Here is a 24049-nt window from a genome sequence, read left to right on the forward strand (position 1 = left end):
AGGAGGCTTTGAAATGGCACGCGGAGAATTTGCAAACTCCTTGGGCTGCGTGAACTAAGGTTCCTCTCATTGCTAGGCCCCCGCCTTGATTTCTGCCTCAGCCCAGCCCTGCCCAGCCCCCCAGTCCTGGCCGCTGGGTCCCCTGCCCATGCTGCTCCGATTCTTGCCGCTGCCGGGACCCGCCAGCCAGTCCTGTCCCAGCAGAGCAGGGGCCCAGGCTGCGGCTCAGAGGGCCAGCTTGGTCCCCCTCCCCGGGACCGGACCCGGTGCTGGTCTCTGGCCTGGCTCCTCAGTACCACACTTTCCCTTTTATCGCCAGTTAGTAACTGAAGCGCGGTCTCTTCCCCTGGCGGAAACGTCAGCTCATTTCCTGTCCCATCCCTGACTCACAGTATTTACATCTTCGTGGGGACCCAGGGGACTTTCCAGGGTGAAATGGTAACGCTTTTTTAAGATGGAAACGAGTGTGGTGAAACCCTGAAAGGGGGTTCGGGAAAGGAGGAGACCGTCCTGGTGGGCGGCTCTGGACCAGGGCTTGTGCACGAGTCCTCAGGTGTGTGAGGGGCAGGAGGGGACAAACGCTGGGGAGGGGGCATGTGTTGCCACCTACCTGGCACTGGTCTATCGATAGTTCACGCCACTTGTTTCTAATTTACAGGGTAAACGATGGAGAAAATGAGTGAAATCAGACCAAGGGAAGTAGCCCCGTCACCCAAGGACAAGCACCGTGGAGGTTTCGCTGTTTTCTTCCGCTCCTTCCTCGCGGGGGTGAAACGCTGCAGTGAGCCCAAACGTCTCCTTTGTGGGGATGTGTTTGAGGGGGTAATGTTGTTTGGAAAAAGCAGTAACTGTCTGCTATTGTGGGAGAATGACATGCATCAGCTGGGTGACACCATCGAACAGGCTTGCTGGTCTTCAGAGGGTGGACGTACAAGCCGGGCGTGAGGGGAACCTGGCAGAGCGGGGTGACGCCGGCAGGTGCGCGGGTGCTCCATGGGAACAGCTGAGCAAGTAGCACACCAGGTAAACACTTCCTCTTCCCACTCTGATGTCAAGTTCCCCTTTGCCACCTTTCCCCAGACTTGGGGGTTTCGAGTGGCACAGGTGTTTTCTTTACATAATTCTGTATTCTTTTAAAAAAAATATGATTTTTTATTGATTGTCGAGAGAGAGGAAGGGAGAAAGAGAGGGAGATAGAAACACTGATGAGAGGAAACATCAACATTTATTGACTGCCTCCTGCACACCTCCTGCTGGGGATCAAACCCAAAACCCAGGCCTGTGTCCTGACCAGAAATCGAACCAGTGACCCCTTGGTGCATGGGACGATGCTCAATCCACTGAGCCACACTGGCTGGGCTTCGTGTTCTTTTTTGTAAAGGGGACACCAAACTGCGTCAGCTCTACCTCTGTGGAGAAGGAGACAGAACTGCCTGGTGTGAGTGGCTCTGCCGTCCCTGGGCATGAGGGTGGGACAGCAGAGTAACCTCTGCTCCGAATCCCACAGGAGCCAGAGCACCCAGGAGCCCGTGAACGTGTCCCCTGGGTCAGCCTCTGGGCAAAGGGCCGGTGGAGGAGGGCGGAGTATGGATCTGAAGCAGAGAGCCATCAGGCTCGGCCCCTGTACATCTTCCACCTAAAGGTAGCACTGGTGACGTCAGGTCCATGTATGTTTACAGTTCTCTGCAGAAAAGACCCAGACATCGAGAAGCCAAGAACAACAAGCCAGAAAACATATTCCCGGGAGTCACGGTCACGGAGACGGCTGGACTAGAAAATGATCGGTTGTTTGGCACAGAATCACAAGTTCAATCAACGGAGGCTCAGATAGAGGAGCATCTGGTGAAAATCTGAGGCAGGAAGGCAAGTCCTCGTCCACTGCACATGGCTGGAATGCTTTCTGTGGCCAGCCCATGACACACGGGTGGTCAGAGCCCCGAGGGACCGGTTCTGTACTGTGGGAGCCCTCAGAAAGCCGTGTTCAGAGCAGTTTTGAACTGGATGACACTGGGTTTGTGCAGTGAGGCAGTTTGTTTCATAAGCATCTGATACAGTAACGGGAGGGGGAAGTGTCTCAAAAAAACTCTGACTTCAGAACGTGTTTTCTTTGGTGTTATTTTAATTATTTCATCTCCACTCATTATTCCAATCATTTTGGGAAATTTGTCCTGTCTTGTTACTCCATTTGCACAGGGCTGTGTTCCCACCTTTGTCTGCCCCACTGCTGAGTAGGGGCCAGGACAGAGGCTCACAGGTGTTTTCATTGCTGAGGGGCAGGACAGTGTCCTAAGGAGCTATGGTGACCCACAGCTGGAAGTCCGGGGTGGACTTAATCTTCTGTGGAACTTAATCTCAAGATGGAAAGTGTAGCTTGAAAAAGCTCCCAGGTGATTCTGATACCTGCCCCCGTCCCTTCCTCCATTCTGGGAAAGCAGGTGAGTCAGACACGTTCTCCCGCCCTTGAAGGGTTATTAATCCCTTGCATGTTTTGCATACCTAGCTTGAAGCATGATCGAGGTTTGCACCCACAGATTTTAACCAAACCAAGGTTTGGCCTGCCACCAGGAGAGCCAAACTTGCGAGACAGGTGCTGGTGACAAAGGAAATACATTTATTCACGTGCTGATCGCCTGAGAAGATGGGGCCTCTGGTTCATAGCCCATCTCAGCATCTCAGTGCAGGCAGAGGTTTTCATACGGAGGGAGAGGGGAAGCAGGACCAAGAAATCAAGCAGAGGGGTGAGAAGTTCTCTACACGCAGACCAGCACAGTGCATCCTGGTAGGGATGTCGAAGCCGGTCATGTGATGGTCTGGTATACATCATCCTGGTTTCGTCATCCTGATTTCCGTCATCCTGGTTTTATGGTTGAACATCAGCAATTCTCCCAGAGCTGGGATGACTGAAGGTCAGAGTCTGCATCTTCTATTGCTGGTTCCTAGGATCCTTACACAAACATGCTGTTTCTCTGCAAGCTACATATTAGTCAGAGGCAGCATTTACAGAAACAACGTCAAAGAATGGTGGGGCGTGTTACAATTCCCCATGGTGACAAGATCACACAAAGATTTCTGCGCCCACAAGGGATCGGTAGACTCTTAGTGGGAGGAAGCAGAGGCTTCATGAGTAATGGGGGTGGGGGGTATGGGTCAGGATCCAGACCAGAGAGAGAAATCTCCTAGTAACTTGAACAGGGGAGGCTTAATGTAAAGAATTATTACCTATAACAGAGGGTTGGAGAAGGAGGGATGGTGAGTAAGAAGTAAAGAAAACTCTACAGAAGACAGGATTGGCAGACCAGGGAACAGCCATGACCCCAGGGCTGAGACCTGGACTGCACTGAGGAGGGCCCAGCAGGGCTTCCTGTGGCACAGATGCTGCCACAGTAACGCACTGTCAGGCCTTACCAGAACTCGGTCCTTACAGTACCAGAAAAAGCTGTTCTTAGTGAGATGTCTCATCAGAGGGCGTCCAGGTTTTGCACAGAAATCCCACCCAGTGGTTCTGGGGCAGCACTGACAGCTGCTGGTGCCATGAACTGAGGGAACTAGACACTTCCTCCTTCTGTTTCTCTCTGGCCCCCTCCACTGACGAAGCTGAACATCATGCCAACTGGCAAAGGAAACATATTTAAAAGAGTCACGTCCATTTTTACAGAACAGGCAAAAAGACTGAGTTAGGAGCCGAGAGGCAATACATGTATGGACATCACAGTTGGGTTTCACTGAATGTCAAGTTTGAAAGGGACGTAAAGGTCCTATCGAATCTCCAACCCTCAGGTCCCATTGAGTGGTTGCTAGGCTGTGAGACATCTGTGTCAAGGCAGCTAAGTACTGTCTGATGTGGTCCTTCTGCATGTGGGGGCAGCTTCTTCCATGGTTCTGGTTCTGGAGATAAGTATGTATGTCTGCCACCTGACAGTTCTTTAGATACACGAACGGGGACCTTCTGCTTTGCTTCTTTCCCACCTCTTCTGACTCCCGTGAACTGCACGACCTTACAGCCTCCCTGGCAGTCCGGAACCCTTCACTGTACCAGGCTCGGGCATGAGGGCACCTCCGTGTCTCTCCCCAAGACTGGGCAGTGTCTCCCCAAAACCTGTTCCAGGTGTGCACAGTGGAGCAGGACCGGGTCACTCCTAACTGCCCGTCTTGTTGGCCACAGCGGTCGACCTTGAGTCACTCCTGATCTATGTCAGCAATGGGACCTGTCAAGCTGGTGCTAGAAAGAGGAGTCTCTTCGCACCTGGAGATGAAGCAAAGGCGGTAAGGACCCGGGGAGCGGCCTTCCGGCCTGCTTCCCACCCAGAGGGAAGACGTCCAGGACGGAGAGAGGCGGGCCTGGGAAACCCAGAGGAAGTCCTGATGCCGTCAGCGTCCCTGGTTCCTGCCACCCGAGGCCGGCTCCTGGCCCTCCTCACCTTGGTTTGGTGAGTTAAGCCAACACAGTTCTCCCTTGTGCTTAAACTAGTTCAAGTTGGGTGTCTGGCGATTACCAACAAAGAACATCCTGACTTTAAAAGAAAAAAGAGGCAGAAGCATCATTGGCTCGTGTCTTTGGGGCAGGTTTTCTGTAGAAGCTAGCATAACTTTAAGTAGAAACTCTGGAAATGTATTGGTAATTTAAAAAAAAAAAAAAAATATATATATATATAGTTTGAAAGTGAGATCTTGCTCTACCCCATTTATTCCTTTTTCTTTCTGAACAGGAAAGAAGGAAGGAAGGAAGGAAAGAAGGAAGGAAGGAAGGGAGGGAGGGAGGGAGGGAGGGAGGGAGGGAGGGAGGGAGGAAGGGTCTCCCTTATTAATTTGAACTCAGATGTTTTTAAGCTCTTTAGAGGTCTTTCCCAACATAAGTGGAAATTAAAATATATAACTCTATTAGCATTTATAAAATCTGTCATCTTAAGCTCCATGTCCGCTGAAATAAATGTACAGGATATACTCAGATATTTCTTCTCTGTCTTCAAGTTTAGATCTTTCCCCGCTGACTCGGGCTGGGCGTTTGAAGCTAAAACCCGTACACTGAAGCTTGAGGACAGTGAAGTGACAATGCTGCAGCCCGTCGTCAGGTTCCAGGGAAACGGGGCTCAGGCGTGACCTGCGACCCTCGCGGCCCATCAGGCTTTGATACACTCTCGTGACAGCAGGTTCCTGGACTCGCTCAGAGATCAGAAAACGTTCTCTCTGTGTCAGACTTGACAATGGAGTGAAAGTCAAGAAAGCATCACTTCACCCAGAACTTTTATTCACGTTTCTTGTCCTCTTCTTAAAATGTACAGGCCAAAATGAAACACTGCAAACACAGAGAATAGCAAGTCATGGAAAGCATATCCATGTGCCACCAATGAGCTCTACCGAATGTGAACATTCTACCTAAAGGAACAAAAATATCCCGGAGATGGTGGAGATGCCTCTGCGTATCCCACTCGACCCCAGACCTCTCTCCCTTCAGAGGCAACAGCTGTCGTCAAGTTGGTGGGCAGCCTTTCTCGGGGCGTCGTAGGCTTTACGTGTAGTTCCACAAACAATGTGTTCTTTTGCTCGAGTGCTTTAAAGTTGTAAAAGGATGATCTTACTCTATGCGTCTATTCAACAACTTCTTTTGAGGTAAAATTGAAGAAAGAGCACCCATCTAAGTGTACAGTGTGATGAGATTTGATAAATATATACACCCACGGAGACCCTAGTCCAATCAAGATGCAGAACATTGTCATCATCCCAGTGAACCCCATTCTATAGACAACCATTATTTGATTTCTACCATGAAAGAGTAGTAGAATTGTTCTTAAATATTGCTAATTGCTACCATGCCTTTGTTGAATATCAATTGCCTGTACATGTATGAGTGTATTTTTGGACTCTTTTGTTCCCTCACTCTGTTTACCATGCCGATACCACACTAAATTGATTACCATGCTTTCACAGGAAGTCATGAAATCACAAAGTGTGAGTCCTCCAATATGCCTCCATTTCAAAATAGTTTTAGCTATTTTTCGGTCTTCTGAGTTTCTATAAAAATTTGAAAATTAACTTGCCAATTTCTACAAAAGAACCATCTAGAAGTTTGATTCGGGCTACATTAAATCTATGCATCGATTTGGGAACATGGACATAGCACCGATATTGCATCTCCCAATCCATACATGAGGCATGCCTTCCGTTTACTTAGGCCTTCCTTCATTTCTCTCAGGGCTATTTCTGTGGCGGTCTCATGTGCCTTTTGCTGAATTTATTCCTATGTATTTTACGAGTTTTGTTGTTACTTAATGAAATTTTAAAATTTTATTTTCTAATTGTTTATTGTTGATACAAATACAATGGCCTTTTGTATTTTGGCTTTGCATTCTGTGAGCTTTCTAAGATCACCAATTAGTTCTTAAAGTTGTTTTGTCGATTCACCAGGATTTTCTGCGTAAACAATCATGTTAACTGCTAATAAAAGTGGTTTTGCATCTCTCTTTCCAACCTACATGCCCGTATTTCTTTTTTTCTGCTTTGTTAGCACTAGTTAGGATGTCCGGGAAGATGGTGAGAGGAAGTGATAAAATGGAAATCCCTGCCTTGTTCTCGATCTTAGAAGTGTTCAGATTTCACCGTTAAGTAGAATGTTAGCTTTAAGGTTTCGGACACGTCCTGTATCAAATTGAGGAATGAAATAAAATGAGAATCATTCTGTTTTTAGATTGACATTTGTTAACACAAATTGATTTTGAATTTTTTTTCAAATACTTTATTTTCTTAGTTAGTAACTTTTGTTGATTTAAAAAAAAATGTTTTTTCCTTTGTTGACTTGAGAGAGAGAGGAAGGAAGAGGGGGAGAGAGAGAAACATCGATGAGAGAGAACATCGATTGGCCGCCTCCTGCATGCCCCCCACTGGGAATCGTGCCCACAACCTGGGCATGTGCCCTGACCGGGAATTGAACGGGCGACCTGTTGGTACATGGGTCAATGCTCAACCACTGAGCCACATCGCCGGACTTATGTTGATTTTTAAATGTTAAACCAGCCTTGCATTTCAAGGATAACTCCCACTTAGTCATGATATATATTGTATTTTATTTGCTTTTTAAAAATATTTTTATGTCTATATTCATGAGAGATCTTGGTCTGTAATATTTTTTTTTCCGCTCATGTTGGGTAATTTCCAGTTTGGCGTTCTTATAAATAGTCATGTAATAAACATTCTTGCATATTTTTGTGTGTGCACTATTACACCTTTAAGTCGGGTATATGCCTTGCAATGACATTTCTGGGTCATAGAGTAGGTGTATGTTTAACTTCAGTGAATGCCGCCAATGTGCTTGTGCTAATTTACGCTCACTGTCAGGGTGCAGCAGGGCCACCCAAAGCGCGGGCCGGGAGCTGTTGCGGCTGGCCTGCAGGGAGGTAGGTCCAGAAACGGAGTGAGCTTCTGGAAACGTGTATGGAGATGAGGGTGGTGAGGAACAGACATGGGGTCCGCAGCCGCGTCTGAGGGGTGCGTCAGTGCAGACAGCAAGCCGAGGCACAGCGCAGGCGCTCCGCTAGCCGTGCTCAGAGGGACCGTGTGGGGTCTGCACTGGAAGTGTAACAGAGGAAAGAACGGCGGTCCTTCGCCACTGGTGTGGGAGAACTCTGGGGCTCCACAGCCTTGTGACCCCTGGCAGTGTGCATTTCAGCCTTTCCGGTGGCTGTCCAGGCGTGTGGCATTGGGGTTCTCATTTCATTTTTCCAATAATGAAGGACGTCGTCCACTTTTCACGACTACTGATCGTCGGGGTATCCCGTTCTTGTGAAGTACCTTTTCCAGTCCTCTGCCACGTTTAAGGTGTACGGTTTTCCATTTTCCTAAAACATTTGACGTGGGTCCTTTACTTTCTCCCCCAACCCCCATTCCTATGAGGCAGAAGGCGAGTGGACTATGAGGAGGACAAAAGCCCTGATTCAAAAATAAGATTCATCTGCCCTGGCCGGTTTGGCTCAGTGGTTAGAGCATCCGCCTGCAGTCCGGAGAGACCCAGGTTCGGTTCCCGCTAAGGGCACGTACCTCGGTTGCAGTTTGTCCCTGGCCCTGGTTGGTCGTGCGGGTGGCAGCCACTCGATGTGTTCCTTTCATATCGATGTTTCCCTCTCTCTCTCTCTTCCTCTCTCTCCCTCCCGCTCTATCTGTGCAAAAAATGGAAAAATGTCCTCGGGTGAGGATAAAAAAAAAAAAAAAAAAAAATAAGATTCATCTGAGTTCATTCATTCAGCTAATGTTGGTGAGAATCTACCGTGCCCCAGAGCTGGGGGTCACAATGGGAAGCAGCAGTGAACAAAATAACAGCACCCCTGCCCTTGAGGACTTACGCTCTAGTGGGGAGAAGATCAACAGTAGGCTGATGACTTTGGATGGAGATCAGGGCTACGAAAAACAAAAAATATCGGGTAACAAGGGAATAACTGGGCTGGGGGGATACTTCGACTAGCAGTGAGAAAAGATTTTTCTAAAGAAATTATAGTTAAGCCTGCATCAGAATAAGAGGAGGTAGCCATTTAACAGTCATGGGGAAGAGCATTCCAGGAAGAGACAATGTCAGGTGCAAAGGTCCTGAGGTAGAAACAAGTTGGTCTGCGTATCACTAAGAGAGTATGTATTCTCTTATTTGGATCAACACTAATATAATAGATGCCAGGTGCGGCTTCCAGATCCCAACTGCTCATATTTCTATGTCCCTCTCGGGCATTTAATGTGGGTTCACTGCCCAGACTTGTGACAGGAATGAGTCTTTGAGAGACTGACCTTGGGTTACTAGAGCACCTCTGCCCACACAGGTTGGGAATAGGAAGTATCTGGGGGTTACAGTCCCCCTTCCTCACCCCCAGCAGCCCTGGTCCAGCGGTTGAAGGATCCAGCTCCCACGCCTGGGGTTGGGGGCAAACTCAGGGCGGGTTCGGGCTCAGAGAGTCGAGGGGGGCGGTCAGGCTGCAGCTGAGACTTAGCAGAAGGTACCTCCAGCTGTCTTCCCCCATGCCTTGTACATTTCTCCCGGGAGCGCTTCCTTCCTAAATCGATTGCCCCCGAATTCTCATCCAAGGGTGTGCTTTTAGGGAACCCAACTTAAGACTGATAGGTTGTCACGACGGCTTTTCTTCCTCCTTTACGAGCGTGTCTCTCCGTGGCACAAAGTGACCCTGTGAGCTCTGAAGGCCAGAGAACCCGAGCGGCTCCCCCTCCCCCCGCCAGCAGTACCCTTGGGCAGGGGGCCCACTCTCCCTGGGCTTACCCCTCAGTCACAGGTCCACCGGGGAGGAGTGCATCTTGTACGGCAGCTGTGACAATTCAGTGAGAGAATGTAGACGAAACACAGCAGAGAGACCAGAGTCAGCACTCAGACTCAGGGATGTGCCCAAACCTTGCAAACCTGTCCAAGGGGCCGTCAGAGGTCGCCAGCCCTGAGGGATGTATCTTTTGTGCCCCTGAGAAAATGCTCTGTGTCACCGGGGTTTGGCTGGGGCCAGGGGTGGGGCCTTGCTGGGGCCTTGCTGGGACCTGCCAGGTGCCTCTGACGGGCACCCTTTCATTTACTCCTAAGCAGCCTCTGGCAAGAATAGAAGGTTCTATTATAATTTTTGTAAAGATAAGAGCCGAATATTTAGGAAGGCTAAGCCGCCTAGGGACACATGGTGTGTGAGCTGGGGTTCCAAGGCAGACCTGTCTGGACAGAGCCCCGGCCCTTGGGCTCAGGGCTCTGTACTCCTGGGACCTGGGGGAAGAGCAGCCAGGTGTCCCTCATTCAGCGGGAGGTCCAGTCCCAGCTGAGCCGCCTCCCACTAGGCCCAGCCTCTGGATGCTGAAGCTCCTCCCCGGGCAGGGCTCCAGGGTCCGAAATGCCCTGTGTGATACTCTCCAGCTTGCTGGGGCAGAGTCGTCTGCAGCCCCCCAGCTAGCCCTGCAGCTGAGGGTCTGGGTCACACCAGCATCCACGCTGCCTCGTTCCAACCGCTCACTAAACGCCGCAGACTGGCCGCTGGTCCAGGCCCTCCAGGGTCCCAGAGCCTCTCCAGGGGAGGCGGGGTTTGGGCAGGGGCTGAGCCAGGCGGCAGCCTGCACGCAGATCTGATGGGTGGGGCAGCCTGCGCCTCAAATCCCAGGCGGCTCACAGACCGCGGGGCCCGGCTGGAAACCCTCCGCCCTCACGCTAAGGTCCAGCGCCCGCAGAGGCCGCAGGGAGCGGGGAGCGAGTGCCCAGTGGGCTGGGTCAGCGGCCTCTGCCTTCGAAGAGTTTCCTACGGGGTGGCCAAGCTCACGCCTCCTGAGCTAACCAGGGGTGCGACCCTCCCCACAAGTGCAATGCATCCAAAAGCTGGGGTAGAGTGCCCAACCGTCCCAGAGACATGCCAGGTCCTGGGGCGATGGCATCTTGCACCCTTAAAGAGCAACGCTTACTTCCCCTCTCATTGCCCCCAGGGCTGGGTTCCGGGCGGCTGGGGTGGGGACACCCCGGCCGAAGCGGCCCGGGTGCTGCAGGCCGCCTCCCAGGGCGCAGGGCCGAGCGGCTCCCCCCGCTGCTGCGCGTCCGGCTCAGGCGCTCCCTGCACCCAGCAGGCGGCCCCCGGGGAGGGAGGGCCCCACAGCGAAGGAACTGAACTGGGTTCTGTTTTTACAACGGCTTTGCATGTTCCTTCCTCCAGGGTTAGCAGTGCATCCTGTTGCGGACCTCTCGTCAATGCGCGTTTCTTTTGGAGAGCGCGCGCTCCCCCGGCAGATGCACCCCGCCCGGGCCGCCCGCACCGACCTGCCCAAGGACAGACGCGCTCTCCAAGGCGCGGACGCCAAGTGCGCGGGAACGGACACAGGCCGGCGGTCAGTGTCACAGACGAGGCCTCTGCGTGGCGGCGGTGGGCACATTTCCATCAGGCTCGGAGGCAGGGTCCCCCAGGACAAGAAAATAGCACCCCAGCCGCTGCACGCGAGCCTTCTCCCAGCCTCCCTACACCCTGCGTGTGCGGAGGGATCTGCACCCCGCCTGCCCCGGGAGCCTGCGGGCGGACTTTCCGGGGCCTCTGGATTCGGGAGGGACAGGGGCCTCCTGTGAGCAGACCCCCTCTGCGAGCGAGCCCCGGGGAGCAGGTGTGCCCTCAGCTCCCTGAAGACGGAGCTAAACAAAATATTGCTTTTGTTAAGGGCTTTCTCCACCAGGAGGCCTGCAGCTCCAGGAGACTTTGACCTCCCAGCCCTCCTGCCTGCGTTTGGCTGTCGGCTCTTATTTTTAGTAAAAGTATAAAAAGAATCTCGAAGTTTTAGCTCAGGAGGGAGAGGACTGTCCTCGGACACCCTGAAAAGCCACAAAGCCAAGCTAGCTTCAGTCTGGGGAGCACAGCCCGTGGGCGTGGTTTTACAAGTGAAAGTTGAGGTGGTTGCTTTGTGGTTATTTTCCTAAACAGGGCAGCAGAGGGGAATGCAGTGGGGAACACACTTTAGGTTCAAGCACCCTCCTGGACAGAGCTTCAGCCACGTACTTCTAGACAAGAATGCAGATTTTAATGCCATCAGTAATAATGTTGGCTACACTCACCTCAGGAAAAGACATTATCAAAAAGATATTTTTTTCTACCCTTAATGTGTGCCTGGCACTGTGTAAGAACTTCAGAATCCCTTTGGGCCTAAAGTTCTTTACAAAAAATAAATAAATAAATAAATGAAAGAAAAGAAAAAAGAACTTAAATAAAATCTATGACAGGGGTTCTTCCCCCCTACCGTTGGGGGGGATGTGATACTGATGACTGTTCCTGCTCCAACTGTGACTTCTGTTTTGCAAAATTAACAAAGAAAATCCAGGCTGAATAAATCAACACCCAGGTTCAGAAGTTCAGAGCATTTGTCTGGGGAGCAAAGTCTTCCCCTGAGCTCTGAGGCATTCAAAGGGGGCTCTGGGTGTTAATGGGATTGTTAAAGATATACCTGGGACCAGATAAATATTTGATGATTTCACAGGGCACTAGGGTTCCTTGGCAGTTTTTCTTCTGCTGACACATTTTCCCCCATGGGGCCTGGACCTTGTGGCTTCATTAGACTTTGCAAATGAAGGAAGGTGGGGGTTTTCCAAGAGAGCGCTGGCCTGGAGCAGCTTTGCTGGAAGCGGCAGACCAGGGTTTACAAAGAGGGGTGTGTGTGCGTGCATGCATGCATGTGTGTCTGCATTCGTGATGGGGGTGGGGGTGCACGGGGGAGGGAAGGAGGGAGATGTGGGTTACAAAGCTGCCATCTAGAGGCGCCTTTCTGCAGTGTATATAATGCAAGTCCGCAGCCCAGAGCTCACAGTTGCTCCAAACTGCTCAGCCCGAAGGCAGGGAGCGCAGGAGCCGGGGAGGCGAGCCCTAAGCCAGAGCCCAGCCGGGAGGTAAGCAAACTGCTCCTCTCCAGCCCTGGTGGGAAGGAGGGGAGGCGCAGGCAGGGTTTCTGCTCCTAAGTGGAGTGATCTTTGTCGGACGCTTCTTTCTCTTCGCCCCATGGGTGCGAGCGAGCGAGCAGGTCAGCTTGCTGAGCCCGGCTGCTGTCGCCTGGTTGCGTTGCAAAGCGCGCCTGCTCCCACGGGGAGGGGGCACCCTTCCCTGCAGAGGGGAAGAGGGGCAGTTTTCTTAGGTCACTTGTGGAAGGACCTTTCAATGTGTTCGTGGGATGTGGGACTCTGGTGTTGATTTACCGCTGCGGGTATTTAAGCAGCAGGACGCAGAGGACTTGGAAAGAGTGCAGACTGCTCATTCTGCTCCTCGAAGTGGGCACCGGGGTCAGCTTGGCACCCTGCTTACCTGTTTCACTGCGGTATGTCACCCGTGAAGCAGACTCCGTGGTCCTCACGCGGCCCCAGGAGGACGTACACTTGACTCGGGCACCCTCGCGTGAGGCAGAGAAGAGCTGAGCGTCTCCGTGGATCGGAGCGTCTCCCTTCAGTGCCGTGGGAGGTCCCCGAGCCTGGGCCAGGGAGCCTGGAAGCTGGATGTAGATCGCATCCTTGCACATCCAACTGGAGTATTTCTTGCTCTCTCAGAAGGCGTGTAGTCCAACTTCGGTTGGAGAAAAGAGGCACGAGTCTAGAATTTTGTCATTTAAATACACTTCTCCTGTGAAACGTAAATTGTGCTCAGTTTTGTCAGCATGCTCAGATATTCAGGAGGTGCTGGGAGGAAGAACTCTGGAGGAAGGGCAGAGATGGGTGGTTCCCCATGACGTGTAATTTCCAGACAGAATGAGAAGCTGTAAAAGTCAGACTGGCTGTCTCTCTTTTTCTTTCTTTCTTTCTTTCTTTCTTTCTTTCTTTCTTTCTTTCTTTCTTTCTTTCTCTCTCCCTCTCTCTCTCTCTCTCTCTCTCTCTCTCTCTCTCTCTCTCTCTTCATTCACTCACAACAGATTGATTACATTTTCCAGAAGTGGAAGGTGCCACCCCCCATGGTTTACAGCCCTTTGAAGGTACTTGGTGCAGTGACATTACCTGAAACTGCATTCTGCAAAGTCTCAATGTGATAACTCTTTCCTCTGGTTTTAAACCCAGATGCTGCCTTTGTGTGCTTGTCTTGATGCCAGGAAAAGGCGAGATCAAATAGGCTTGCCTAGGAAAGAAAGCAGAGGCCACAAAGTCTCCGTAGTTTCAGTGGGTGTAGTACTGGCTGGGCTTTCACTAGGACGGGCTCCCCCAGATGCGCGGGCTACCCCCCCCAATGCACGGGATCCCCCCCCATGCACGGGCTCCCCCCCATGCACGGTGATGCACGGTGCACGGGGGAGCTCCAGCTTGGAAACAGTGTGCTCTCTCCCCGTCTCTGCTGTAAAATCTCCCAGGTACACACAGCTGCTAAGGTTGAGGCCACAGCCTCCTGGGGGTGGGGGAAAGGGAGTTGCACACGTGGGAAAGCAAAAGAAACATTGGGAATGCAGGTGGAAAGGCAAAAGGAAAACTGGAAAGTGCCTGAGTTTTGTGGCCCATCTGACTTTTTTTTTTTTTTTAAAGGGGCATGCGTCACAATCTAGTTGAAAGAAAATTCTGGAAAGTGTAGCCAAGGCAGCCTGCCTGCGCTTTCGCGGGAGTCGGGGCTTTGGAGGTGAGGTGTCCCCTTCAGCGGCAGGTCCCGAGAGAAACGAGAAGGTATTACAGTTCCTAATCAGGCCCAGAACAGGCCAAGTATAGACTTTCTGAATCGAAGGGAAAAAAAACCCCACAAAAAACAAACAAAAAAACCTATTTACGCAGGAACAGTGGCTTTTTGTGCAGTCGGTCTAGGTGGCGAGGCCCCTGTTCTGCAGGACACACCGGGGGAGTGGGCGAGTTACCCGAACCCCAAGAGTGGCCGGGTGGAAGGAAACAGCCTCAGCCATCTCAGCAGTTTTCCCAGGGATCCTGCAGCACATCAATGAAACTGGGGGCTGGAAAGTATTTGCACTTTTAAAACCTGGCAACCAGGGAACTTAGTTTTGCTCCAGGGAACAAAAGTGGGGCAGGTACCTTTAGAAACACTGTTTTTAAAGTCCAGGAAACTATAGCTCCAGGAGACGTCTTAGCTCTTAAAATAAAGGCGAGGAAAAATAAATAAATAAATAAAAGCGGGGGGGGGAAGGGTGGGTCTCTAGTCTGGACTCCCTGATGACTCTGCAGGGGTATGAGATGCTTTTTGTTACCTAAGAACCCACCACTTTAGGAATTTAGAAATTTAGAATTGGGGGGTGGAGCCCCTTATTGCTTTGCTATTGAAGCGATGGGGGAATTTGCGTAATTGCCTAGTGAACATGTCGCTGAGCCCCCAGTAGGTTTGGAAGCTGACCCCCGTGTTGTTCAAGTGCCCCGAGGGGGGAGAGGCTGCCACCCGCCTCAGGGGGCCTTGACTGCTGTTGGCTGAGGGCAGATGCGGAGCGGGGGCAGCGTGGGGACAGTGCACACGGGGTCGGTCAGCCAGAGCGTCCGGCTCTCTCCGGCTCCGGAGACCTCTGCGGGCTCTTCTGAGTCTGAGCAAGAGGCAGAGTGCGCGCTGTCCTGGGAGCCCACTGTGTGCAGAGCCCTGAGCGGCTCGGCCTGGCTGACCCCCCGCTGCCTGCAGTCCTGGTCCTGAGCTGGGTGGGAACTGGGGCTCTGGTCACACTCGGCCAACCCAGGCGGCAGCTCGGGACTCGGGGCCTCTGGACCTGCCCTGCTGGGCCGACAGCACTTCCGGGGGGCAGCCGAGCACACCAGGCAGCATCGGGTTTCTGGATGTGGCCTTCACTTTATCCTCCAATTCCTAAGTGGACGAGGGGGCCCCTGTGCAGGACCCCAGGCATAGGTGGCTTATGTCTGCATTGGGGTATGGCTTTTTCTTTTTTTCTTTCCCCTTTCTATTATTTTTCAAGTTGTCAAATTATTTTTCCCTCTTAGTTTTCGAGTTCAGAGCAGCTCTTTGCCTGCGTAGACTAGGGTCTCTCGGGGTCCCTCGTGAGCGTGTGGCTAGTCGGCATCTTTTCTGTCTGCTTGGGCCTGGGGACAGGGTGCCACCAGTCTGCTCCGGCCACAGGCCTGCCGGGGCTGAAGGGCCCTGTGCTGCCCAGTAGATTTATGGCAGGATTGGTTACAGAAAGATTCCCAAAAGCAAACAGAAAACCCAAACCTCAGTCCTGTGCAACTGCCGAATGGCTCTCCAGGTGCAGACTCTCGTCCCCGTGACAGGCCCCAGGGGGAGCGGTGGCTTTGCCCGGGGAACGTCCCTGGAGAAGTTGGCAGAGGGACAGCAGGCCTCAGTGTCCAGCTGTGCTGCAGCGAGAGGGGCTGGGCGGGTGACCTCATCTGGGGGCAGCACCGAGCTAATTGCTCCTGGCACTTCTGCCCTGGGAGGACATGGCTGCCACAGCGCACAAAACCGATGGAGAAGGTCCCCTGTCGGCCAGAGGTCCTGACCCGCTCAAAGGGCCAGAGGGCCCCTCGGTGTCCGAGTGGGTGTCGGGACCCTGCCTGTCCCCTGTTCTCTTGTTTGCTCCAATGGAGGCTGGGAGCGCCCCTCTCCCCTAGGTGCCCAGACTCCAGCCGGTGCTGCATCCTGCCGCCTCGTCACCCCCTACAAGCTTATGTGGTCTGTGTCACCCCATCCTGAGAAGCTTTTTTAGCCCCAAAGCCACTCTCTTGCTCAAGACCATTGTGGCTCCTGCAGGGACAGGCCCCCCTGGCCCCTCACCCCTCAAGCCCTGACTCTGCCTCTAGCTCGCCTCGGTGGGGCTTGGCCTCAGCCAGATTGGGTGACCCCGTCCATGGCATGTCGCTGAGCACCTCCCTGCCCCCTCCTTTCTCCCTCACCTCCTGTTCCAGGCGGCACCCACCGCCTCTGCTGCCTTCTCGGCTCGCGGGGCCGGGACCACGCGGGCTGCTGGGCCCCAGGGCAGAGCCCCTCACAGGAGAGGCTCCATAAACATTTGGGGCCTGACCAGGGGTGACGGTATCTCTCAGGGGGATCTCAGAACAGTCTCTTCTGGATGCCCGACTCCAGGGATGGCCTCAGACCTCTGGTCTCTGGGGCTTGATTAACAATTGACTCGTTGACTACTGAGGTGTCGAACACCCACTTCGGGCCAGGCGGCGTGGCTGGCTGTGTGTGCGTGAAGACGGGAGGGGGGTGGGGGCCGAGCAGGCAGGAGAGAGGTAAACCAGGCCAGCACGCAGCATGGGGATTCCCGGCCTGGGGGGGGGGGGGTCGGGAGAAACGGGGTGGGGGGAGCTGGGGGTTCGTCAGGAAGGGTCTTTCTGGTCTGTGATGGGAAATCGCAGACACTGCCCCTGGTGGCGGACCCGTGACGCAGGGGTCGGACGAGGACCCCGTGGAATGTAGGTGACTGGTGGGATGAAACACAGGAAGTGTCAGGAAAGGGGGAACGGATGGAGACCTCGCTGCTTTTTGTTCTCACTCGAGTGTCTGTGGTCCAGAAACGTGGAGCGTGAACCTTCATCTTTTTCTGGAACATTCTTGCCTCTATTAAAATTTACGTAATTATTTTACTTTTCAGTGACCGTTGACATCCGATATTATATGAGTTCCAGGTGTCCAGCCCAGCGGTGAGACGTTTATGTAACGTACGCAGTGATCCCCCGATAAGTCTAGTGACCACCTGGCACCGTGCACGGTTGTTGAATATTATTGACTGTATTCCCTGTGCTGCACTTGACATCCTCGCGGCTAGTTCGTAGCTGCCAATTTATACTTCTTAATTAAAATTTGCATAATTCTTGATATCAAATTTCAAATACTGTGGAAGTTGACGGAGTCAAAACTGCAATCCCCTCCTGTCCCTCACCCCACCCTCCTGGCCCCCATTTTACATGACATTTGATCTCTCTCTGTGCCTTTCGCTCGTTCTTTTCCATACAGAAACACGTCACCTTTGCCCTTTCCTACGCGGGACACGGCTCTGTGTGTGCGCCCGCCCGCTGCTTCCCGGGACCGGCGGTCCACTGCCCGCGCTCAGAGTCCCCTCCTCGGCTGTCACAGCTGAGTGTATTCCCCACAGTGATGCGCCCAGTTTATGGAGCCGTTTCCCTGTGGATGGACACTTAGGACCAGTTTTTCGCTGGCGTATAATCTGTGCTACAGTAAACATTCCTACCTGTACACTTGGGAGCACGCCACCCATTCGAGGGGGGTGTGAGCAGTGAAGTCAGACCTGGAGAACCCTTTCATTCTGTGCCCCATTTCCCTCCTGTCAGGAACCCTTTATGCCTGGCAACCCCAGTGTCTGCGGTGGGGCTCGTGCCCCGGCCCGCCCTGCTGTGGGCTCCGAGCCACAAGGTGGCAGGCAGTGGGCAGCTTTGATTGACACCATGTAGTTACTCCTAAGCGTCAGCCCCAAGAATGGCCAGTTTGTTCCAGCAGAGGGTGACAGGTTCGAGGGGGGGAAGGGCGTCACCCCCAGGTCCTGGTGGATACCAGCCCCGCCGCTGCCCCCGGCAAAGCAGACCCGTCGCGCTGGCTGCTGCGGGGGGGCTCGCACGTGTGTGCACAGGGCACCCTCAGCTCTGTGTTCTGCACGAGGGCGCCCCCCCTTTGGCTACAGGAGAGCAGGATGCTTGTGGGAGTGCTCAGGGAGTTCAAGTGATTGTGGCAGGGGGTTGTCAGAAGAGGTTCCCTTCCCGCCTCGACCCTCAGAATTTGCTGGTTGCTTGGTGGCCAGGCCTTGGGGAAGCAGGTGCCTGAGTAGACAGTTCATTGTCTGCCACTTCATGCCTTCGTTCATATCGGGCCCTGAGCGCCTCCCTTGCTCAAATCCAAGCTGGTGCCTTAGGCAGAGTCTGCTCTCTGGTGGGGGCCACGCCCGTCAGTGTAATGGCATGACATGGACCTGCCCTGCCCACCCCAGGCCTCTGGACGGACGCACTCCGGTCCGTCTTTGCTGCGAGTACACGCACGTGACCTGGCCGCTGTCTTTGTCAAACCATAGTTCTCTCTGGAAACGCCCCAGTCCCACACTTAATGCATGCTCATTTCCTGGGGCTGTGCACGAGAGGCCGCTGTCTCCTCGTAGGTCTGCCTGTCCACACCCAAGCGAGCGAGGTGTCTCCTTGGGGTGAAGAAAGACATGGGGAACTTGGCATCCACTCAGGCTAACAAGTCTGGGTCCTGTGGTCTGCCCACACCCCAGGACTTAAGGCTGTGGCCGAGGCCCTGCCAGTTGGGGCAGAGAAGGGCCCAGCCAGGGGCTCTCCGGTGCCTGGGCCCGGCCCACCTGTCTGGCTGCCGGGCTGTGGCTTGTCCTCTGACCGAGCTCCTGTGCTCTGTCCATCGGCAGTGGGGACACCGAGGTCTGGGTAGGCACCAGGAGGGGAACCAGTGGCCACTTACGACCAGAATAGGAGAACTCCCACGGGGTTCACGGATGGGTCACCGGCCATGAGTTTTGAGGCCAAGGGGCCAGCTGGTCCCGAGAGGCAGCAGAAGTTCCCATTTCTCAGGAATCTGTCTGTTTATCCTGCAGGTGAACGGATGTGTTAGCTCCTTGTGTTAGCTCCTGCGCGTCCCCCACGGCGGGGACACTTACTGCTTTGCCTGGAAGAGTCAGCTTCAAATGTGCAGCGAGAATTCAGCAGGGGTGTGCTTTTCACTGGGGGGGGGGGGTGAAGTTTTTTTGAGCATTTGCTGCGTGTTAGACTGCAGCAGGGCCTTTAGTTCTTAGGTGCTGGTGTCCCGAGAAGAGCGGACAGACGGGTGAACTAGTCGAAATTAACACTAATGAGTGAGGAGCCAGAATCCCAGCCCGGGGGGGGGGGGTCTGCTCCCCGGGGGTGCTTTTCCCAGCTCTCTTCATACCGTTAGCGTGGCCACCTGGGCACTGACCCACGGACGGACCACGGACCTCCCTCCGCCAGGGAGTTCTTAGGGTGGCCTGGAGGCCACTTTACATGAACTTGGCAAGTGCACTTGACTTGGTCTGTCATTACCTGCGACAGGCAGGAAGGGAGGAGAAGCTCCTGACCCTGCCAGGCCCGCGATGATTTTCACCCTGCACCCGCCACCGTCCTGCCGACCCAGAGCCGTGCGGTGCAGCCTCGCGGGCCCCAGGTGGACAGGTCAGCAGGAGAGACAGCCCCTGGCCGCTCCCTGCTGGTGAATTAGTGGAGAAGTCATTTCCAGGCACAGTGGTGCCTCGGGGCTGGATCCTCCCGGGTGCTGAATGGCGACAGTTCAGAGTGTTGACCTTGCGTCGGGTCAGCAGGGAAGACAGTTGAGAAACCCCTCGGCCCTCCAGGGGCGCAGCAGGTGGTGCCTTTGCGGCTCGGCCCACGGAGCTCCTGAGGCAGTGGGACAGAGGAAAGACGGGAGCCAGGCGCTGGCCCGGCCCTCGAGACGGCTGGTTGGTCGCCCTCGGTCGGGAGTCCCAGGGCAGACCCGGAGTCGGCGGGCTTGGAGCGCGGTCAAGCTGCAGGGTGTCCGCATGCTGAGCACGTTTCCGGTGGTCTGCATGTCTGCAGGCCGAGGCGGCCCGAGGTCCGGGTTTATAGGAAAACTTTGCAGAGAGATAAAAAGCATTAGTCCCATTTTAAGTGCAAATGGGGAGGAGAGCCTGAGTCCATCTCATTAAGATCCCAGAGCAGGACCCGGTGAGGAACAGATCTGTTCTGCCATTTTGGGGGGTGTAGGTTAAATGTCTCCGCTGTCCCCCCACTGAGAGCTAGCGGCCCTTCGGGCCAGCTGCCTGACATTTCTCTGGCCCCTGGACTGTGCTGATTTCACACGCTGGGCACAGCCTGGCTGGCGAGGTCCTGTGAATCCAGCCGTGCAAAGTCAGAGAAGGCGAACTCTGGCTCTCTGAGCGTCACGTGGAGTTAGGTGCTGGGGGTGTTGGATTTCGTCGCGCCGAGTTCTCTTACGGTTGTTCTCTTGGCAAAAACGCTGCAGGGCTCACGCAGAGCAGCCGAGCATGCGGGGCGCTGAAAAGGCGTTCTGACCGAAACCGGAATGTTTTGTAACAGCGATTTTTCTCTTCCGCCCCTTTGGTTCGGTCTCTCGCGCAGGCCACTGGACCGCTGCCCTGGCCGCCATGGATCTGCACCTCTTCGACTACTCGGAGCCCGGGAACTTCTCCGACATCAGCTGGCCGTGTAACAGCAGCGACTGCATCGTGGTCGACACGGTGACGTGCCCCAACATGGCCAACAAGAGCGTGCTGCTCTACACACTGTCCTTCGTCTACATCTTCATCTTTGTGATCGGCATGATCGCCAACTCCGTGGTGGTCTGGGTGAACATCCAGGCCAAGACCACGGGCTACGACACCCACTGCTACATCTTGAACCTGGCCATCGCCGACCTGTGGGTGGTGGTCACCATCCCGGTCTGGGTGGTCAGCCTGGTGCAGCATAACCAGTGGCCCATGGGCGAGCTCACCTGCAAGATCACACACCTCATCTTCTCCATCAACCTCTTTGGCAGCATCTTCTTCCTCACGTGCATGAGCGTGGACCGCTACCTGTCCATCACGTACTTCACCAACACCTCGAGCCACCGGAAGAAGGTGGTCCGCCGTGTCGTCTGCGTCCTGGTGTGGCTGCTGGCCTTCTGCGTGTCCCTGCCCGACACCTACTACCTGAAGACCGTCACGTCCGCGTCCAACAACGAGACCTACTGCCGGTCCTTCTACCCCGAGCACAGCGTCAGGGAGTGGCTGGTCAGCATGGAGCTGGTGTCTGTGGTCTTGGGCTTCGTCATTCCTTTCTGCGTCATCGCCGTCTTCTACTTCCTGCTGGCCCGCGCCCTCTCGGCCTCCGGCGACCAGGAGAAGCACAGCAGCCGGAAGATCATCTTCTCCTACGTGGTGGTCTTCCTCGTGTGCTGGCTGCCCTACCACGTGGTGGTGCTGCTGGACGTCTGCTCCGTCCTGCACTACGTGACGTTCTCCTGCGAGCTGGAGAACTTCCTGTTCACGGCCCTGCACGTCACGCAGTGCCTGTCCCTGGTGCACTGCTGCGTCAACCCCGTCCTCTACAGCTTCATCAGCCGCAACTACCGGTACGAGCTGATGAAGGCCTTCATCTTCAAGTACTCGGCCAAAACGGGCCTCACCAAGCTCATCGACGCCTCCCGGCTGTCGGAAACGGAGTACTCCGCGCTGGAGCAAGGCGCCAAGTGAGGCCGAGCGCCGGGACGCGTGTGCTTGCTTGCGGGGGGCTCCCGGCTGCCTGGTTTCCACGGGCTTCGGGGCTCGAGGGGAAGGCGCGCCACCGTGCCCCCATGCCGGCGTGGCTGCCACGTGGCTGTGGCCCTGACGGTGGGCCACCACGCAGGACTGTGCCACCGGCCGGTGCCGCCAGACCAGACCGGCGGCCGGAGGGGCCTGCCCGCACTTGTGTACAATAGGACTCCCCGTGTTTCCCCTCCAGGTTCTATGGTGACTTGTATTTAAACGCTAAGACTTTATTTTTCTCACTCTGTGTACCTTCTACATGTATTTGGAAAAGTTAAAGCTATTTTTGATGCTGTATGGTCAGTGTGATGCTGACATGTATTCCGTGCTGTTGTTTTACGGTTCGCCTGACGTTGGCTTTGACTGAGGACGACACCGATTCTTAGCTGATGGGAAATTATCTATCATCTGTCTATCTATCTATGCCAGGCTGGGCGGAATGTTTCATTTACCAGCTTTCTATCTGCGTGGCCCGTTGCACCGGCACGGGGTATGCGACCAGACCTGCCCTGTCGCGCGGTTTCTGTAAACTTGCATCGGAACGACAGACAGACAGACGGCGCACCCCTGCCCCAGGCCGCAGCGCTGGGCAGGAGACCGGCAGCGGCGGTCAGAGTTCTCTCCATCTGTCAGTTATTTTTTTAAAATAAAGATCGTGTTCTCTTTCTCCTCAAAAGGCTTCTGAGTCTCAGTTTTAAGAGCACGTTCGGCATTTCGGCGGCACGTATGATGATAACATACAAACACAGGCAGCAGGTACAGGCCAATGTAGAACGACCACGTTGTGAAAGCTCAGACCACTGGGTATAAAAGGAAAAACATCTGAGGGCATGGAGGTGTTTTTGTTTTTTTTTTTAATCCTCACTTGAGGACATTTTTTCATTTTTTATTCAGACAGAGTGGGAGAGGGAGAGAGGAAGAGAGAGAGAGAAACATCGATGTGAAAGGGACACATTGAGTGGCTGCCACCCGCACGACCAACCGGGGCCGGGGACAAACTGCAACCGAGGTACATGCCCTTAGCGGGAACCGAACCCGGGTCTCTCGGGACCGCAGGCCGACGCTCCAACCGCTGAGCTGAACCGGCCAGGGCTGTTTGTTTTAGAAAAGAATTTCATGCTCTGTGTGTGAGGGAAGGGGTGGCAAGGACGCCCAGCAGCCAGGACAAAGTTGGTTCCGGAACGCGGTGCTGGTCTGGGTGAGGCGTGAGGGGAAATGAGTGTATTGTGGGCAGTTTGCACATGAAGGTGCCTTTTCTTTGTCCTTCTGGGAGGCTGACGATGGCCCAGCTTCCAGAACATTCTAGCAGAGTCGACGTGATGCCGCTTCTCTTTTGTTTTCTTGGTTGATTTTAGAAAGAGAGGAAGGGAGAAGGAGAGAGAGATAGAAACATGGATGAGAGAGAACATCGATTGGCCGCCTCCTGCACGCCCCCCACTGGGGATCAGCCCACAACCTGGGCATGTGCCCTGACCAGGAATCGAACCCGTGACCTCTTGGTGCAGGCTTCATGCTTAACCACTGAGCCCCACCAGCCAGGCTAACGCTGCTTCTCCTGCACGCACACACGCTGTGTGGATTCGTTACCCTCCGTGGGGACTCTCACGTCACCTGTGGGACGGCCCTAGCCAGTGTCCTTCTCGAATTCGGGCCGGAGTGAAGGTAGCTGAGGGTGGGGTCCAAAGGGCGTCACCATGACTGTCCTGGGGAAGCTCTGTGAGACCTCAGTTTGCTCGTTCACGAAGTCAGATGGTGCTAGTGCCTTCTTCTCAGGGTCACAGTGATGATCGGATCCCACAGCCTCTGCAGGTGCCCCTGGGGGTGCCCGGACCCACCTGCGGCTCGGGCTGCAGCCGGTCCGTCTGCAGTCTCGGCACGGGCTGCGTTTTCTTTGCAAGAAACAAGGCATTTCAGGGAGGCACAGCGAGGGATGACCGCCGTGGGCTGTGACCGAAGGGTAAGGGACGTCTGCCGCAGACAGAGCTTCTCAAGGGGGTGACTTTGTCCCCGGGGGACATCTGGAAATGTCGAGACATTTGTGGTTGTCTCCACTCGGGGTGGGTGCTGTGGCATCTAGGGGGAGAGGCCAGGGATGCTGCTGGACATGCTGCAGCCCAGGACGGCCCACGGCAAGGACATCCTTGGCCCCAAATGTCAGCAGAGTGGAGGTTGGGAGACCCTGCTCTAGGATAAAGCAACCATTTCAATTAAAAAACGTTGTGTTTTTTTTTTGTTTGTTTGTTTTTTTTTTACTGATTTTAGAGAGAGGAAGGGAAAAGGAGAGAGAGAGAGACACATCGATGAGAGAGAACATCGATTGGCCGCCTCCTGCATGCCCCCCACTGGGGATTGGGCCCACAAGCTGGGCATGTGCCCTGACCGGGAATCGAACCGGCGACCTCTT

The 24049-nt window shown here is 54.3% G+C and overlaps 1 protein-coding gene and 1 long non-coding RNA gene across 3 annotated transcripts; both read left to right on the forward strand.

Annotated features, from left to right (window-relative positions):
- Window positions 1-414: 414 nt before the first annotated feature.
- Window positions 415-2223, forward strand: LOC118625840. Of its 2 annotated transcripts, none has more exons than XR_004958732.1 (3): window positions 415-438; window positions 659-1023; window positions 1680-2223. It is a non-coding gene; the product is annotated as an uncharacterized LOC118625840 (long non-coding RNA). The 2 variants fall into 2 exon arrangements; XR_004958731.1 differs by having other exon boundaries at window positions 422-553.
- Window positions 2224-12300: 10077 nt separating this feature from the next.
- On the forward strand, window positions 12301-22304 carry ACKR3 (atypical chemokine receptor 3). Its single transcript, XM_036254381.1, has 2 exons — window positions 12301-12364; window positions 20477-22304. The coding sequence occupies exon 2, from the start codon at window positions 20503-20505 to the stop codon at window positions 21589-21591; it is 1089 nt and encodes a 362-aa protein (XP_036110274.1). The 5' UTR covers window positions 12301-12364; window positions 20477-20502; the 3' UTR covers window positions 21592-22304.
- The last annotated feature ends 1745 nt before the right edge of the window (window positions 22305-24049 follow it).

Source organism: Molossus molossus, unplaced genomic scaffold (assembly GCF_014108415.1).
Source record: "Molossus molossus isolate mMolMol1 unplaced genomic scaffold, mMolMol1.p scaffold_m16_p_11, whole genome shotgun sequence".
Classification (NCBI taxonomy): Eukaryota; Metazoa; Chordata; class Mammalia; order Chiroptera; family Molossidae; genus Molossus; species Molossus molossus.